The 18,316-nt window shown below is 51.3% G+C and overlaps 1 protein-coding gene across 2 annotated transcripts in view; it reads right to left on the bottom strand.

Annotated features, from left to right (window-relative positions):
• Window positions 1–18,316, bottom strand: part of CALN1 (calneuron 1) — a 124,066-nt gene that overhangs the window by 39,302 nt on the left and 66,448 nt on the right. For both annotated transcript variants that reach the window (XM_027668261.1, XM_027668259.1), the window contains exon 4: window positions 9,403–9,515. In XM_027668261.1, coding sequence (XP_027524062.1) covers window positions 9,403–9,515 — 113 coding nt within the window. The remainder of the gene's footprint in view (window positions 1–9,402; window positions 9,516–18,316) is intronic.

Genomic DNA, 18,316 nt, shown 5'->3' with positions numbered 1-18,316 from the left:
AAGGGAAACCTCCCTGCAGATCACCAGGGAAACATCACCCTGATGGACAAGGAAAACCTCAGCATGGATGTCCAGGAAACATCTTCGCCCTGATGGATGAGGAAAAACCTGATTATAGATGGCCAGGGAATCATCTCCACCCTGATGGATAAGGAAAACTTGATTATGGATGGCCAAGGAAACATCTCCACTCTGATGGATAAGGAAAAACCTTCCTGTAGATCCCCAGGGAAACATCTCCACCCTGATGGTCAGGGGGGAAAAAAACTCAGCATGGATGGGCCAGTGAAACATCTCCATCCTGATGGATAAGGAAAAACCTGAGCATGGATGGCCAGGGAATCATCTCCACCTTGATGGATAAGGAAAAACCTGCTTGTGGATGTCCTGAGAATCCTCTCCACCCTGATGGCCAAGGGAAAACTTTCCTGTGGATCATGAGGGAAACATCTCCACCCTGATGGCCAGGGCACAGATTCAGTGTGGATGGGCCAGGGTAACATCTCAGCCCTGGTGGATGAGGGAAAACCTGAGCATGGATGGGCAGGGAAACATCTCCACCCTGATGGTCAAGGGAAACCTCCCTGCAGATCACCAGGGAAACATCACCCTGATGGATGAGGAAAAACCTCAGCATGGATGTCTAGAGAAACATCTCTTCCTTGATGGATGAGGAAAAACCTGACTATGGATGGCCAGGAAATCATCTCCACCCTGATGGCCAAGGAAAAACTTTTTCCTATGGATCATGAGGGAAACATCTCCACTCTGATGGCCAGGGAAAAAAACTCAGCATGGATGGCCAGGGCAACATCTCCACCTTGATGGATAAGGAAAAACCTTCCTATAGATCCCCAGGGAAACATCTCCACCCTGATGGCCAAGGGAATCTCCCATCCCATGGTAACTCAGGACAGCTGGTGCCTGGAGAACCATCTGCCAGGGCCACCAATGTGCCACCACCTTTGCTCCTCACAAACACCAGGCTGGGCCAGCAGTGCCAGGGGGACACCCAGGGGTGGTGGCTGGGTGGGCATGGCAGGGCAGCAGTGGAAACCCTTCTCTTCCATAGGAAATTCCCAGCAATCCCCAACACAACCTGCTCCTTGTGCCTCTGCACGAGCAGAAATCCAGAAATGCCCTCTGGAAGAGGCACCAGGATGCTCCAGAAGCTGCTTCAGGGCTGTCCCACGAGGTATTTTGCTGATAAAACTGAAAATCTTAATATCTAACCAGGCCATCACTCCAGGCTGGATGGTTCCAGGTGGGTTTATTCAGAATCCCAGAATCCCAGAGTGGTTTGGGTTGGAAGGGACCTTAAAAACCACCCAGTCCCACCCCTTGCCATGGGCAGGGACACCTTCCACTAGCCCAGGTTGCTCCAACCTGGCCTTGGACACTTCCAGGGATGGGGCAGCCACAGCTTCTCTGGGAAGCTCTCACTGTTAGACCTCCAATTAATGAAGTTTTAATGAAATCAGGGCTTAGAAAGGAGATGGAGTTTTCATGGATCAGTGACATTTTTTATTAGAAAAAATACCCTGATCAACTGTTGAAGATGCATGTCCTTCTCCAGAGTTGGAACAGCAGCTGATGACTCTGAGCCTGGAAACAGCTTGACTTTATTAATACATTTCATAATTTGGTGAGAAAATTGGGACTGGTAGCTGCAGAGCAGAGGAGGTTTCAGCAAGGCTACAGGTGAGGTCCGTAGCCCAGTGGGATGAAGAGAAATGGGGAATTATTGCTGGGGAACGATTTGATGTCAGGAGAAATCAGTGAGTGAGGAAAATTTTAACGTGTCACAAAGCTTATTTTCCATATCCGAAATCACAGGATGGTTTGGGTTGGAAAGGACCTTAAAGACCATCCAGTTCCACCCCCTGCCCTGGGCAGGGACACCTTCCACTAGCCCAGGTTGCTCCAACCCGGCCTTGGCCACTTCCAGGGATGGGGCAGCCCCAGCTTCTCTGCCCAACCTGTGCTTCTGGCTTTACATGTTCAGTTCCAGCAAAGGGCACCAAAAATCTTGGATACACGCTGGGAAAACCTGAGTTAAACCCTGTGCCTGTAGAAATTTCCTGGCAGCAGGACCTGCAGGTCTCTCCTCAGCACCACAGCATCCCCTGCTCGTGTGTCTCACACCAACAAACCTCAGTCACCACCTGGGCTACAAATACCCCACCCCAGAGATCTGCAGCTTCTCCATTTCCATTTTTCTAGATATCTTCCTTTCTTTCTTTTTTTGCCTTTTTTTTTTTTGGTTGTTCCAAGCAAGTCTTTTTTAGCTTTTCTTTCACACAAAAGGTCATTTTCTTTCTAAACACATTTGTTCCCTGCAAACATTTGCCAACACTTGAGGGGTTTGTTTGTTTGTTTATGAGCAATGCAGTGTCTATTTTCTTGGTTTTGCCTCTAATTCTTCAATTGCAGTGTCTCTTTTCCTGCTTTTCCCTCTAATTCTTCAATTTTCACAGGGTTTTTGCTCCACTGAAAGCCAGGGCTGGGAGGCAGGGCAATATATGGATTCCCATCTCAAAGTGGGGATTCTTTAGGACAAAGAAATACAAAAAGGCCACCACTATCAAGCCTCTTTTAAACAATTCCCAAGCTCTGATCTCCATTAAAATCAGACTTTTCTTATGGTCAGTTAAGGACTCGACAAATTTACTGCAGTGCAGTGAAAGAGGGGATTTTGTTACAGGAACTGAAGTATCCAGGGAAGCCAAAGGCAAAGTCCTCCAGTGACACCCGGATTGCAGATCCTGACTTGTGCAGAGGGGAAGGATGGATCCTGGGATCTGGTACTGCTTGGGATTTAAGGACTTGCCTCTGGAAGAAACTCTTTCCTGGCCCTGGGAGTGCTGGAATATGGGATTTGAAGACACAACTGCTGTTGCTGAATCTCCCCTGTGTGTTTTTGTGCTGCCTCTGCCCCATCACCCAAAGGCACCTTTCAAAGGCATCCAGAGAAAAATGATCCCCATCCCAACAAAAGCAGCTCTGGGAATGTTTCTGGTCCTCAGAGGGGCTGGAGAATTGGATCCCCTGGGCAAGGAGGCCACAAAAAGCTCCAAACCATCTCCCCAACCCTGTGCACACATCAGATGATGCTCACACAGAGTCATATTTCCTAAACATTTCTCCTCACATTTGCAAGCAAAACCACTGAGCAGTTCCTGTTTCCCACATCAAGTAGGGTATGGGAATAAATAATAACACCCCCCCTTAAAAAAGTCACAGAGCTGCAGCCTGAGTTTATATATAAACTGGCCTAGAAAAAATAACCTCTGTACAGCAAGAGCTGGTGGGGTTTAAGTCCATGAGTGTGCACAAAGCCCCATCAGCTCCTGCCAGGGCAGCTTTCCACTGTCATCCCGCAGGCAGGAAGCCTCTGGATGTGAACTGGCTGCTTTAAATAGGCTGTGAACCAAAGCTGGAGAGCATTTCTGAAGGCTAAATGTGTCAGGAAGGTGGCTGAGGAGAAAAAACCCAGCGGGACAATGAAGCTGTGCTTTTTTGCTGCTCTTGGTTCACAGCTGCTTCCAAAACGTTGCCATTTCCAGAGCCTCCAGTTCTGAGCTGTAAATTTGATCCTGGTGACTTGAGAAGTGGATTTTGTTACAGGGATAAATGTGTAGTGGTGAAAATTAGGTTCCTTCACAGAAAGGGATAAAATAGGGCCCCCCAAAATCACTCACTCCTGCCTGGTGGTGGATCCATACCCTGCAAAGGGGTTACAGGGATGGGACAGTCTCCCTGTCCAGGGACAGCTTTACCAGCATGATCCAGGAACCTCTGCAGGGTTCACATCTGCACCAGCTGTGACAGCACATCTGTGCTGGGCACAGGGATCAGGAACAAAGAGTAGAGTCTTGTTGATGGATCCAGAGTTCAGCTTTCCCAGCCATGGAGTGCAACAAAGGGAGATTTAATGGAGCAACCAGAACTGTCTCCTTCTGCTGATAATGGTCTTGGCACCAACAGAGCAGGTCCATTGTACATAAATCAGGAAGGTCCTTGAAAGCCTTGCTGGGACCTCTCAGGTGGCTTTGAGTGTCCCCAGTGCACACAACACCTGAGCCACATTTCCAGACTTTCTTTTTACCACCTGGAGTAAAACTGGCACTTTTGAAGCACGAGGCATCTCTGCATCACTGAGTCACAGACTCAGAGGATGTGCTGAGCTGGAAGGGACCCCCAAGGATCACGCAGTCCAACCTGCCACCTGCTGTGCAGGACCCACCTCCCCAATCCTGCCTGTCCTCCCCAAAACTGCAGAGACACCTCTCCAGTGGGGAAATGGGAACCCTGAGCAGCAGAGCCCCTGTGTTGGTATTCTGCTCTTCCTGCTCCTGCAAAGCAGCTTTATTTATCCCAAAATAAAATTTTATCCCAAAATAACCAGGGACACCACAGCTGAGTGGATGGTCCAGCCCCATCCCCTGGTGCAGGACAAAGCTGTCACACCTCCCTGCCCAAGCAATGCTCCAGCACAGGAGGAAATGCTGTTCCCTGCAGCTTCCACATGCACACAGTGAAGGGAGAAAGGGGGGGGAACATAATCAGGCCTCTCAGATGATCCCTGTACAAAGTATTGACTTTTCAAAATAATCTCATCAGTGCTGCTGGGCACGGGATTTATTCTGCTCATGGTGCAGTTGCAGCCTTGCTGTTTAACCATTCAAACTTGTTCTGACTTCCAAAAGCATTTTAAGCCAAGACAGAGGTTTATTTTAATTAAAACCCTGTCATCCAAGGTTGTTATTACTTCTGGTCCTGTTCCTTCCCCCAGGGACTGGAGATCCTCCACGCTACATCCTGTAGAACACTTGAGCTGAAGGTCTTTGCACTCAGCAACTGGACAAAAAAATTGTAAATGAATATGAAATCTCACTTTCTCCCCTCTCTTTTCATCCCTGGCAGGGCACAGGGCACAGATTTAGAGTCTGTTTGCTAAAAAAACCCCAGGAGCTGCTATTTACCAATACTGGTGTTTGGCTTTCCTGTGATGCTCCTGGTCTAAATCCCTTCCCAGCCCTGAATGGCCCTGCAGTGGAAATGCCTCCAACTCACCTGGACAAAACTCAGTCCTGGGGGTAGAACTGGAACCATTATGCTTTTTTCTCATTATGCTTTTTTTTTTCTCCCCATTTCATTCTGAATGAAGGTGGAAGCAGCCAAAGGGGGTGTTGGAGTCAATGCTGCAGGCTTTTCATGGGGGGTCTGCCCCAAACCAGGCCTTCCCTGGCTGCTTCCAGCCTTCCAGCTCCTCCTGACTCCCACCCTGCCTGCCCAGGGCTGGCTAAGAAAAAGCATTTAAGATGGTTTAAGAGTGTCTTAAACATTTAAGACAGTGAAGGATGTCTGTGCCTAGGTAAATACCACTTCCACTTGCACACAGGGTGAGAAAACCCTCTGGAAAACAGAGCAGGAGCACCTGGGGATGTTCTCCAAAAGGGGCTCAGTGGGAGCTGCATCTCCCAGGGGAAATGATGGATTTTTGGGATGGAAAATAGTCCATGTTTCCCCACCTCTCCTGATGTCTCATTGGTGTATTTGCAGGGCTGAATTTTGCCTCCCCTCAAACGCCTCCTGACCCTGTGCAGGGAGCAGGGAGAGCCATTCCAGGAGGAGCAGAACTGATCACTCCTTCCTGGGAGAGCAAGAGCAGGATGCCCAAAACACACACTGACAGGATTCAGTTTAAGGGATGAGCCTGAGATAAGCTCAGCTGGGTAAAACCTGGTGCTAACAAAGCCAAGCTCAGGGTTCAATCCCCTGTGTGGACTCGATGGTCCTTGGGGGTCCCTCCCAGCTCAGACCTTCCTGTGATTCCAGAGAGTCTAAACAATTCTGGAAATCCCAGAGGGGAAAGCAAGGAGGGAAAATACATCTGAGGGATGTATAGAGACCCTCCAAGTCTCTACTACCTGTCCAAGCTCAGGTCTTGGCTGAATCCCCCCTCTCCCAGGCTTTGCTCTTGGGACAACAAATGGTAGTTGGGATGCAGCCTTTCTCTATTATTTCAATCCTGTCCTTTCCACATATGATTCCTCTCTCTCCTTCCTATTCTTCCACTGCTTCTACCCCTTTCCCACCTCCTGTAGCCCTCCTGCTGGAGTGAGATCCATCCCCTCTGCAGCTCCTTCCCTCTGGAACCACCTTCCTGTGTCCCACCAACTCCCTTCCTGCTTCACCTGCAAATGCAGCTCCAGGCCTGTTCCTTTGAATTCCTCCCTCCTTCTGCTGCTGTTTGTTATTTAACTGTGTAATTACACTATTTCAAGGGATTTTAAGGCATGTTTGGAACAGAGTTGGCACAGAAGTGCCCCACTCTAAAAGTGGGACCCTCAGCAAAAATACCCCAAGAGCCAAACCTGTGAGAGCTGGAGCGAAGCTGCTTGGATGGAAGAGGGGAAGGCACTTTCTGGATGCCAAGGTGGATCCTCTGTCCCCTTGGGACCGATGGAAGAGCCTCTCCCAGGTGCCTGTTGCTGCCTGTGGCTTTGGGGTGGGGTTTCAGGCTGGCACTGCCCACCCAGGTGACCCCCAGGCAGGGCTGTCCCTTCCTGTGCCACCCCACCCTGGGCACAGCTCGTGGGCACTGCCCCCTCCTTGGGGAAGGGCTCTGGCAGCAACCCAAGCCCCCTCTCCCTGCCATTCCTTCCCAGAAAATGGGAAGATTGCACATCAAGGGGATGTGGGAAGCACAGCCAAGCCCTGATGCTGGAAAGGGCTTTGTTTCCCATCAGGAATCCCACTGGAGACAATACAGAGCCATAAATGCTCAAAGATGAGGTGACTTATGGCCCTGCAGATGCCTTGGGTAAAGCCAGGCAGGAATGGGAAGAGGGAATCTGCTCCCTGAGTGACACCTATGTAAATTTTCCTTGCTTTTTCTTTTTCTCCTATCCCAGGAGAAAAGCAATCTGAGCCAAAGCCTTCCCTTCCAAGGCTTTGAAATCCAAGAAAGTGCTATGGAAAGAGGTGTATTTTTACCCTTACAAGGAGAAGATCACAACCATTGTTTCCCAAGGCTGGTGGGATCCAGTCAGGGCTTTGTTTCCTGCAGGGACCCCCCAGGGCTGTCCCTGCCCACTGAGGGGGCAGTTGTTGGACTCTCTGCTCAATTTTCCCTCATCCCACCCCAGCTGGGGGGGCACAAGGTCCCTGGGGCAGGGAAAGCTGAGTCCAGGATCCTGCTGCTCCAAATCCACAGCTCCCATTCCCCCCCTGCCCCTCTTCCTCTGGGCAAAGCCACCTCAGGCATTCCCAGGGGCTGGAGGGGCACTCAACAGCAGCAGCTTCACCAGGAGAACTCCGAGAGGGCTCCAGACTGTTCTGCCTCCCCATCCAAGAGCTCAGCTCATGAGCTTGGCTTTCCCAACAGCTCCAGTGAGGGGCTGGAAGGGGAGCCTGGAAGGCTCAGTGGGACAGGATGGTGCTTCCTCCCCTCCTTAGTGCTTTCCCGTGCTGGGATGAGGCTCCCAAGGCACAAAACATTCCTGGTTCTCCCAGTCCTGCCCTTCCTGGTGTCCTCCAGCCCTCACCTCCCCCCCAGATTTGTTACAAACCAGAGGCTTCACCCCCACCAAACTCTTGCTTTGACAACCAAATCCTGGGATCCAGAGCAGGATTTCCAGGGTTGTTTCTGTCACGCACCAGCAACAAGCTTTTAAAAGACTTTAAAAATACTTTTAGAAAGCTCCACCCACTTCAGTCTGGACTGTGCTGGAGGGCAGTAAAAGAAGACAGAAATGCTCATTTCCAGGTTTGGCTCTTGTGATTCCTGAAGAACTTGGTCACAGCTGAAGTGTCTGAGCAGGCAAAGGCTGTTGATGGCCAGTGAAATGAGCAGCAATCTCACAGGAAGCCACACATTTAATCCATTGGCAAGAAAAGTGCAGCACTGTGGGTCTGGAGAGGTTTAATCCCTGCCATAACAGCCTGGACTGCTTTTCCTGGAAGCTCTGATGCTGTTGGAAATCCCACTGCAAGGTTGACAAAAGGCAGCTCCCACTGGCAGATCAGATCCCTCTAAACAGGGTAAAACATCACCTGTGCCAACCCAGCCCTCAGCCTGGGCCCTGGATTCACCCCAGAAGCACCAGTGAGACCTGATCTCCTGGGCACACTTTGCTCCACAAGGAGCATCCCCCACCACAGCCCAGGGATGTGGAACAGTGACACAGTTGTAAAGATTCAAGGTTTCCAACTCAAAAGACTCATCAAGAAAAATGCTTTTCCATTCCAAACCTGAATTCCAAAATGCTGCTAAAGATGTTGCCCAAATATGTGGGTGATTTGTTGTGTCCAACTCCATTTATCCCAGGAAGGGCTTTCCAATCCTCCCACACAGGGCTCAGCTGGACACAGTTATGTGGACACAAGTCCCTCCAGCAATGTCCCTTACACAGCCCATGGATCCCAGTGCTGTTGGAAATCCCACTGCAAGGCTGACAAAAGGCAGCTCCCACTGCCAGACCAAACCCCTCTAAACAGGGTAAAACACACCCTGTGCCAACCCAGCCCTCAGCCTGGGCACTGAATTCACCCCAGAAGCACCAGTGAGACCTGATCTCCTGGGCACACTTTGCTCCTGATCTCCTGGGCACAGTTTGCTCCACAGGGAGCATCCCCCACCACAGCCCAGGGATGTGGAACACGGCACATTTCGGAGACCAGTCCTGCAGATTCAAGGTTCCCAACTCCAAAAACTCATCAGGAAAAATCCTTCTCTCTTCCAAACCTGAATTCCAAAATGCTCCTAAAGATGTTGCCAAATATCTGGGTGATTTGTGGTGTCCATTTATCCCAGGAAGGGCTTTCCCTTCCTCCCACACAGGGCTCAGCTGGACACAAGTCCCTCCAGCAATGTCCTTTGCACAGCCCGTGGATCCTAAGGCTGACAAAAGGCAGCTCCCACTGCCAGACCAAACCACCCCCCAAGGTAAAACATCCCCTGTGCCAACTCAGCCTTCAGCCTGGGCCCTGGATTCACCCCAGAAGCACCAGTGAGACCTGATCTCCTGGGCACACTTTGCTCCACAAAGAGCATCCCCCACCACAGCCCAGGGATGTGGAACAGTGACACAGTTGTAAAGATTCAAGGTTTCCAACTCCAAAATCTCATCAGGAAAAATCCTTCTCTCTTCCAAACCTGAATTCCAAAATGCTGCTAAAGATGTTGCCCAAATATGTGGGTGATTTGTTGTGTCCAACTCCATCCATCCACAGGAAGGGCTTTCACATCCTCCCACACAGGATATACACACAACAGACCCCAGTGCCCTTTTCACAGGCATTCCCACTTGGAAAACATCGTGTTTTCCCCAACAAACCCATTCTGGAAGCTGCTGAGAGTTGGTTAAAGTTGCATTTAATGAAATGCTGACTTACCTGCCAGAATATGCTGTCTATTGTGTTCCCCAGAAAGCCATCCCTGCCCTCCGACGACACCAGCTTGGGGCCCAGGATGGTCATAAACTCATCGAAATCCACCTGGCCATCCCCTGCAATGAAAGAAAAACGTCACAGAATTATGGAGGCAGGGAAGAGTTTGGCTGGGAAGGGACTTTTAGAGGTCATCTAGTTCATCTAGAGCACCTTCCACTGGATCTGGCTGCTCCAAACCCTGTCCAACCTGGCCTTGGACACTTCCAGGGATGGGGTAGCCAGCATCCCTCTGGAAAACCTCTGCCAGTGCCTCACCACCCTCACTGTTATCAAGGAATTATCCCTGAGTGCCAATGTCCAACCTGCTGCTCTGGATCTGCTGCACATCAAGGACCCACTGTGTCACCTCCCACATTACTCCATGGTGCCTCCAGACCCAAATCCTTTGATATCCCAAAGAAAGGCACCTCCCACATTACTCCATGGTGCCTCCAGACCCAAATCCTTTGATATTCCAGTGGATGGCACCTCCCACATCAACTCCATGGTGCCTCCAGACCCAAATCCTTTGATATCCCAAAGAATGGTCCCTGATGTGGCCCATCCACACCTGAAGATAGGACCAGACTAGGGTTGAACAGGTCATTCCCAGCTCTGGAGAGTCTGCAGGCCAATCCCTTCTCCAAAAGCCCCTCTGGCTGGAGGACAGGAGGCAGCAGCACGTCCAGGGCTCTTCCCTCCCGGCTGCCAAAAGGATCTCTGCAAAACTTTTACAGGGCCAACCCCATCCTCCAGAGGGAGGGAGTCCACACAGAGCAGAGAGCCAGACTATTGCAAACCCACAAGGCATTCCATTCCAGCTTTCCAGGAGCTCTGGGAAGCCCGGAGTGCTCTGCATGCAGTGCCTTTAGCAGGGAGAGGAGACTGCTCCTGCCACTAATGAGCTGAGCTGCTGCAGCCCTGAGCCCCTGCATGTGCCCCAAACCAGCCACGGAGCTGTTTGGAGGGGGAATTGTATCCAAGGTTACTTTTCTCTCCAAGAACTTCTGCCATGAAAACGAAAATGGCAAAAAAAGGGATATTCCTGCCCGCTGAAGGGTCTTAAAAATACCAGTTTTTCTCAACAATGTCCAGACCTTCTGCAAGTATTTAATCTTCTGAAATCTCTCAGTCCATGGGCACACCTGCCTACATATCATTGAGTGAGTGGATATATTTGCCCTTTTCCAAGTCTGGAGACAGAATCAGCAACTGCAAGAGCTGCAGTTGTGTTTTATTCACATTTACAACCCCACCTGACTGCACCCACCTCTCCAGGCAGCTGCTGTTGCAAAATCATCAGGTGGGAGAAGTGTCTTAAACCACCAGATTAAAACAGATTAAATCATCAGGTGGGAGAAGTGTCTTCAAGCATCAGACTGAAGCAGATCAATGCCAGGGCTGCTGTTAAAATGCCCCCACTGCCTGCAGCCCCTGCAGCCCCTCGTGCACCACACACGTCAGTCCTCTTTATCACATCTCAGGTGCTTGATCCGAGCAGAGGCACCCACTGAAACCCCTCCTTATCTTCCCAGAAAATAAGCAGAGTCAAAGGACTGTTTGCCAGGATAGTGATCTCCAGTCAGGGGGGGCTCTGCCTGGAATTGCCTGCAGGGAATATCCTGGGGCTGAGGCCTTGGAAGAAGCCCAGCAGGGATTCCTGGTGCCTTTGATCCTGGAACATGCCTAGAGATCCCATCTCACTGCTGGAGCTGCTCACACCTTCAGGGCTTTGCAGGGCTGAGCCCTTGCAGCATTTCTGCATTTCTGGGGCAGCTTATTAAGCAGGAAAGGAAAGGGGTGGGCACCCCATCCCTTGGAAAGCTGTTCTTTAAAACATTTCTGGGCTATGGAAACGTGTTCCCTCTGCTCCCCCTTGGGAACGGCGTCGAGCGGAATTGGATCAGTCACAGCAGGTGGGATCACCTGGGGAAGGGAATGCAAGGTGACAGTGGGGTCTGGGTGATTTACATCGCACCCATCCCTCCGTGGGAAAGCCAGGAACGAATCCATCCCCTGGGATGCAAACTGGGATGCACTGGGATGCTGATTTCTGGAAATTAGCCAGATTAGTGAGAAAACAATTTGCACTTCAAAGAGGCTCCAGTACCTGGCCCTGCACAGATTTGGGCTGTGCACGTGCAACCCCCAAACTCTGAGATGTTCAGTTTGTGTTTTCTACGATGTCCTTTCACCCCCAGAGGACAGGCAGGACTTCATCCCACACATGACTCAGGAGAAAGCAGGGGCCAGGACTGCTGGACTCCGTGTCTGACTCAGAACAGGCAGACCCTGCTCCTGACTCCCCTGGGCCTTTGCCAGGGCTCATAACTAACTTCACAGGCTTTAATTATCAGCTTAATTATAGCATTTGCCACAACCTCAGAAGAAAGATGCCATTAAAAAATGCATTATCCCATTATTGACTTCTTTTTCAATTAAAACTCTTAACTAGCAAGGAAGCCAGACCCCAAAACACTTTTGGTGGTAGAAATATCCCTTTAACATTCGTTTCAAGCTGCAGAAAACAAACCTTCCTGCCATCAGGATCTCAGGAGACAGCAACATCATAATATCAAGAAAGAGAAGTCACAATTTTGTCTGAAAATCCCTTTTGCACTGTTTAACTGCCAGGAGAGAAATACAGAAAGCTACACACAGGTTCCAAGTCTGTAATGAGAAAACACACGGGGGTGCTTTCCACAGCCATGGCATCAGCAGGTAGTGCCCAATACCCACATCCCATCAGATCCTGGGAGCATCCAGCTCGAAATTTGTGTTGGGCACAGTCCAAAGGCGCCTTCCTCGTCCTCCTCCTCCTCCTCATCACACCCAGGGTGGTACCAGCTGATGTGTGATGCTCACACTGAGCATCTGTTCTCCACTCTGCTCTGGAGGCAAATCACACCCCACACACATCCCCACGTTCCTCTGCTGTGCCCACAGATGTGCTGCTCTCCTGGGCTCACAGAATCCCAGGATGTGCTGAGCTGGGAGAGACCCCCAAGGATCCTGGAGTCCAACCCTCAGCCCTGCACAGGCCCAGCCCCAAGAGTCACCCCCTGTGCCCCAGAGGATCAGCCAAACCCTCCCTGAGCTCTGGCAGCCTTGGGGCTGTGCCCACTGCCCTGGGGAGCCTGGGCAGTGCCCAACCAGCCTCTGGGGGAAGAACCTTTGGCTGAGATCCAACCTGAGCCTGCCCTGACACAGCTCCAGCCATTCCCTGGGTCCCAAGCCATGTGTGGCTTATTCACAATGAACTTTGAGCTGGGTTTAAGAGGTGGGGAGAAGGGGAGGAAAACACCAGGAAAACACCAGGCTGGAGCACGTGTGTTGTGTTGTCTGTGCTCTCTCACCTTCCCTTGCTCCTCCCCAGGAGCCATCCTGCAAGCCCTGAACAAGAACACCCACCCCTGGCCCTGCCACCCCCCCGGGATGTGTGATGAGTGTGGTGTTCTCATCCTCCCCCACCTTCTGCCCCCAAACTCACACTGAGGACTTCAGCAAGGAACACTGAAGGAAACATGGACAGGAAAACACCTGGTGAGGACAGAGGGGGCACGAGCAGGTGAACAGCTCCAGCCAGGATGGAGTGACAGCCCAGTGACAGTCTCTGTTCTCCTCTCCCTGCTCCCAGCTACAACTGCAGATGAGATTTACAAACCCAAGTCACCCTGAATTCCCTGGCTGATGAAGGGACGTGGTTTAGGATGGGCCTGGCAGTGCTGGGTTAGTGGTTGCACTTTTTGATCTTAGAGGTCTTTCCCAGCCTTAATGATTCCATGATTCCAAGTCACTCAAACATGGGAAAAACTTCCTTACAACCTGGGAGGGCAGAGAAACCTTGAGGCACAGGGGGGTGGCTCCAGTGGGACAGGGGAGACTGGCAGATGGCAATGGGGGTGAGGACCAGAGGGGTTCCAGGCAGGATGGCACCTGAGTTACTGCCCATCAGCCAAGGGACAGGTCACTGCTTGTGTGGGCACTGAGCAAAGCACCAGAGCTGAGCTTAACCCCTGGTTTTAACCCACCTAAACCACTTATTATTTCCTGACAGTTCTGCCCTCACATCTTTCTCCCTAGCAATGCTTCCTCTGACTCCTGGCGTTGATGTCAAAGAGTCCCAAGCAGGGTGACAATCACGGCATGACTAAAGGATGACTCAGAACATCTCTGACCACATCAGCACAGGCAACTCAGATCTGCTCAGCACTCCCAGCCCCTCAGCACGGGGATATTGGGCTCATCTTGTGCTCCCAGTTACCACAAAAGTTGGCTCCACTGTCTCACTTGTCACAAAAACCAGGCAAAGGTGATAATGAAAAGGAATAACAACGAGCCACAACAATAGTGGGAGCCTGATTGTTCCACCATGGAAAGAGGATGCTGAAGGCACCCAGCAACATCTCTGGGGGCTCTGGGAACCTTCTCAGTGACCAAAAACTGGCCAGCAAGGGGTCATGGACCTGCCCAAGTCACCCTGTGCACTGTTTGCTCAGGGGGTGCAGAAAGGCCTTGGGGACAATTCCACCTTGAAGAACGGTTGCCGTGCTGGGAGCCCAGTTTGGCTGCTCCCATGGAGCTCCACAGAGTTACAGCAGGGAATTGCTGGGCCTGCAGAACGTCCAACACACTTATTCCAAGAGTGGGCACAGCAGGGGGTTGGAATTGGATGATCTTTAAGGTCCCTTTCAACCCAAAGCACTCTGTGATTCTCAGTGTACCAAAGATGATGGAGCAGCAGGAAGAGCAGTGTGGAGCTGGGAAACCCAGGGCTTTCCAGCTCTTCCAGACCCTGCAGCTCAGAGAAATTTGCTTTGTACTTGCCCACTCCAGGAAGAGGTGTCTGCTCCTTTGAAAAATGCCCATGAGGTTTTCCAAGTAAACCCATGGCATCACAGAATCATTAAGGTTGGAAAAGCCCTCCAAGATCACGGAGCCCAACAGTTAACCCAGCACTGGTGTGTTCACCACTAAATCATGTCCCCAGGTGCCCCATTTCCATGGTTTTTGAATACTTCTAGGAATGAGTACTCCACCACTGTCCTGGGCAGCCCCTTCCAGTGCCTCACCACCCTTTCCAGGAAGAAATTTTCCCCAAACTTCCCAACCTAAACTTCCTCTGGCACAACCTGCTTCCTGCTCATCCTGTTCTTTGTTCCCTGGGAGCAGAGCCTGACTCTCCCCAGCTCCACCCTCCTGTCAGGGAGTTTTAGAGGGTGAAAAAGGATGCAGAAAAGAGAAAAGCACAAATGATTCAACATCCAGAGAAAGCTTTAAAAGTACCACTGCCCTCTATGAAGCCAGCTGTGGGTTGGACACACAAGTCAGAGGGAGACAAAAGAGCCTCAAGCACTTTTGAAATGGGATTTACTCTCCTAAACTACTTCCCTTCAACACCAGTTCATTCCTACTGGGGTTGTGATTCCAGATCCCCAGGACAAAGAAGTTCCAAGTGCCATCAGCTGCTCTTGCTGGTTCTTCACCAGTGTGTAAGAGCTGAGCACAGAAAATCCCAACCCTCTCTCTAAGCTGATGAGTTTTCAGCTCCAGACAAAAGATTTCATCTTCCCTCAGCCCCTTTGAGGGGAAGAAGGGAAGGTTGTCTTTGCTGGGGGATGTGTGGAAGGACACACACAGGCAGAGCTCTGCCATCACCATATCCCAGAATCCCAGGGTGGGTCAGGCTGGAAGGGACCCCAGTGGGTCACTGGTCCCACCTCCCTGCTCAGGCTGGGCCAGCCCAGAGCACAGGGCACAGGATTGTGTCCAGGTGGGTCTGGAATATCCCCAGGGAGGAGACTCCAGCCCCACAGCCCAAATTCCCCCCAGCTGCACTTTGACACCAAGCCTGAACCTCATCCTGCCTTGTCCTGAGCCCACAGAATCCACCCTCACAAGAGTCTGCCAGGCAGGGGAGTAGGACCCAGCAGAGGACTGCAAATCCCCACATCCCAGGGAGCAGCAGCCTCCTGCAAACTCTCCTGTCTTTGTGCTTTGAAGGAATAATTAAATGCTTGGAGGAGCAGTGGCATGAACCCACCTCACCCCCCTCCCCATGGGAGAGCCAACCCTCAGCCCTCAGTCAATCCCTGTCCAAAAATCTCCTGTTGGAGTGGCTCCCTTGGAGGATGTAATTAAATATTCATTGGGCTGAAGAAAGGCAGAGGGAAGGGAAAAGACAGGGGGGAAAACGTGCATGGATTGCACCATGCATGGATTGCAGCATCTCCACCCAAGGACACAACATAATTAGACTGGGCTTTCAGAGCCTTGTGTATTAAAATTAGGCCTGATTGCTTCCTAAATAAGGGTTTTTCCTGACCATTCCAGGGATCATCACAGTAGGAGAGGGGAAGAAAAGGAGAGGGGAAGAAAAGGAGAGGAGGAAAACGTGCATGGATTGCACCGTGCATGGATTGCATTGCCTCTACCCAAGGACACAACTTAGACTGGGCTTTCAGAGCCTTGTGTATTAAAATAATCAGGCTTGATTGCTTCCTACATAAGTGTTTTCCCTGGCCATTCCAGGGATGATCACAGCAGGAGAGGGGAAGAAAAGGAGAGGGGAGAAAACCTGCATGGATTGCATTTTACATGGATTGCACTGCCTCTACTCAAGGGAACAACAGGCTTAGACTGGGCTTTCAGAGCCCTGTGCATTAAACTGGGAACCTGCATAATCTGGCCTGATTGCTTCATAATTAAGTGTTTTCCCTGGCCATTCTCAGGGTGCTCAGGTTGTCCCTCTTTCCAAGCTCCCTGCCATGGTACCACACACCCAAACCGAGCTGTGTGGAGACTCCTAAGTATTCACACTCTCTTTTTTCGCTCGAGTTTGACCTCCAGAGTGCAGGTAGGTGATATATTTAAAGTTAATGAGCTAGTCTGCTGCAGCTCGGGGCCCAGGCACACACAACACTCCTGTTTATTTTTATTCCCTTAATAGCTCCCTGCAGTGCCTCTCTGTCCCGGGCTGTGTCATTGCTGTGCCCACGTAACCCGGGCACGGATAATGTAGTCTGGGAAGGGCTCTTGCTGCTGAGCCTTGCAGTGATGCAGAGGATGTGCAGGGAAAAGCTCCAGCCACAGGATATTTCCCAGACGAGTGTTTGGGTTTCAAAGATTTTCAGGTCAGAGCCACAGCCTGCCCCTTCCCCCAGCAGCATCCACAGACTTTCTGCCTAATTACAGCCACAATCCATAACTCCGGCTCCAGCCACGGGAAGGCTTTCATGAAACTTCCCACTTGGAAAACAGTTTGAATTATGGGCACCCATGGAATGGGCTGAAACGAGGAGGTGAAGCTCCACTGCAGTGCTGACACAGCTTTTTTTTTAAGGGGAAACTGAGGCACGGAGTGTCCTGGATGTCCCCAAAGGAGGCAGCCAGACCTCCCCTTCCTGCCCACACAGGGATGGGCAACCAGTGCCCAGGATGGAGAACGATGACAACGAGCATCCATCTCCCAAAAGTCCTGTTGGTATTTCATTGGAATTCCCAGAGTCACTCACAGAGGGTCTTTGATACTCCCTGACCAGCTGTAAAAAAATAGAGTTTCTCATTTTGCTCCTTGGGAATAGTCTCACCCTTTTACTGTCCACCAGCTCTGCCACACATCCCACAGCTAAAATGACTTTTTGGAGGGGAAAAAAGCCAACAAAAACAACAACCCTAACACAAGAAAGATGGGGATGCATTGGAACAAGTCCAGAGGAGATGCTCCAAGGGCTGGAGCCCCTCTGCTCTGAGAAAGGCTGGGAGAGCTGGGGGGGTTCACCTGGAGAAGAAAAGGCTCCAAGGAGACCTGAGAGCCCCTTCCAGGGCCTAAAGGGGCTCCAGGAGAGCTGGAGAGAGACTTGGGACAAGGGATGGAGGGACAGGACAAGAGGGAATGGCTTCCCACTGCCAGAGGGCAGGGTTAGATGGGATATGGGGAAGGTGGGGAGGGTGGGGAGGCCCTGGCACAGGTTGGGCAGAGAAGCTGTGGCTGCCCCATCCCTGGAAGTGTCCAAGGTCAGGCTGGAGCAACCTGGGCTAGTGGAAGGTGTTCCTGCCCATGGCAGGGGCTGGAATGAGGTGGTCTTTAAGGTCCCTTCCAACCTAAACCATTCTGGAATTCTGTGAAAAGCTTCACTGGATCTGAAAGAAAGGATGAACATCTCCCCTGCAGCCAGCTGGGCTCTCAGAGACCCTTCCAGTCCCACAGGTTTTAGGGGCTGTGTGGAATTGGCTGCTCTGCTTTTGCTGACAAGTCCACAGAAAAGCTTCACAAACTGTACAGACACACATTCCTGGAGGAGGAAATTTCCATGGGGGCTGGAAGGCTCCATCAGAGCCCAGAGAGACTGAGCTGGGGAGTGTGAGGAGGTTTATCCATCCAACACTGAGCAGAGGACCTTGAGAGTTACTTATTCTGACAGCACTTTGCCTTGTCTGGCAGGGAAGAGGAAGCAGCTGCACAGGACTTGTTTGCTTCCCATTAAAAAGAAAGATCTATTAACTCCCCGTGTTTGCCCAAGGGGAGCCTGTCTGGGAGCTGACCTGGGAGACAGTGATGGAGGAGGACAAGGGCTCTGCCTCCACAGGGGGACGTGTCCCCTGCTCCAGCACAGCCACAGCAACAAGGAGGATGCTGTGAGTGGAGGAAGAGTCCAAGGGAAACAGTGACTGCAGGAAAAAATAAATATCCATCAGACACCTGCCCAGCAGCATTAGCTCTGCCAGCCCTGGGGAGCTGCAGGATGCCCCAATTCCCAGCCCTGGGATGAGATTGTCCTGCAGGGAAGGGCCCTGCAGAGCCTGCTGAGTGTGATGTGCCCCCAGCACAGCCACCCCAAGCCCCCACTGCCCCCAACCCACAGAATTCCAGGATGTG

The sequence above is a fragment of the Corapipo altera genome, unplaced genomic scaffold, assembly GCF_003945725.1.
Source record: "Corapipo altera isolate COAL_440 unplaced genomic scaffold, ASM394572v1 216, whole genome shotgun sequence".
NCBI classification, from domain to species: Eukaryota; Metazoa; Chordata; class Aves; order Passeriformes; family Pipridae; genus Corapipo; species Corapipo altera.
The sequence above is the reverse complement of the archived record's forward strand: the minus strand, read 5'-3'. Positions and strand labels throughout refer to the sequence as shown.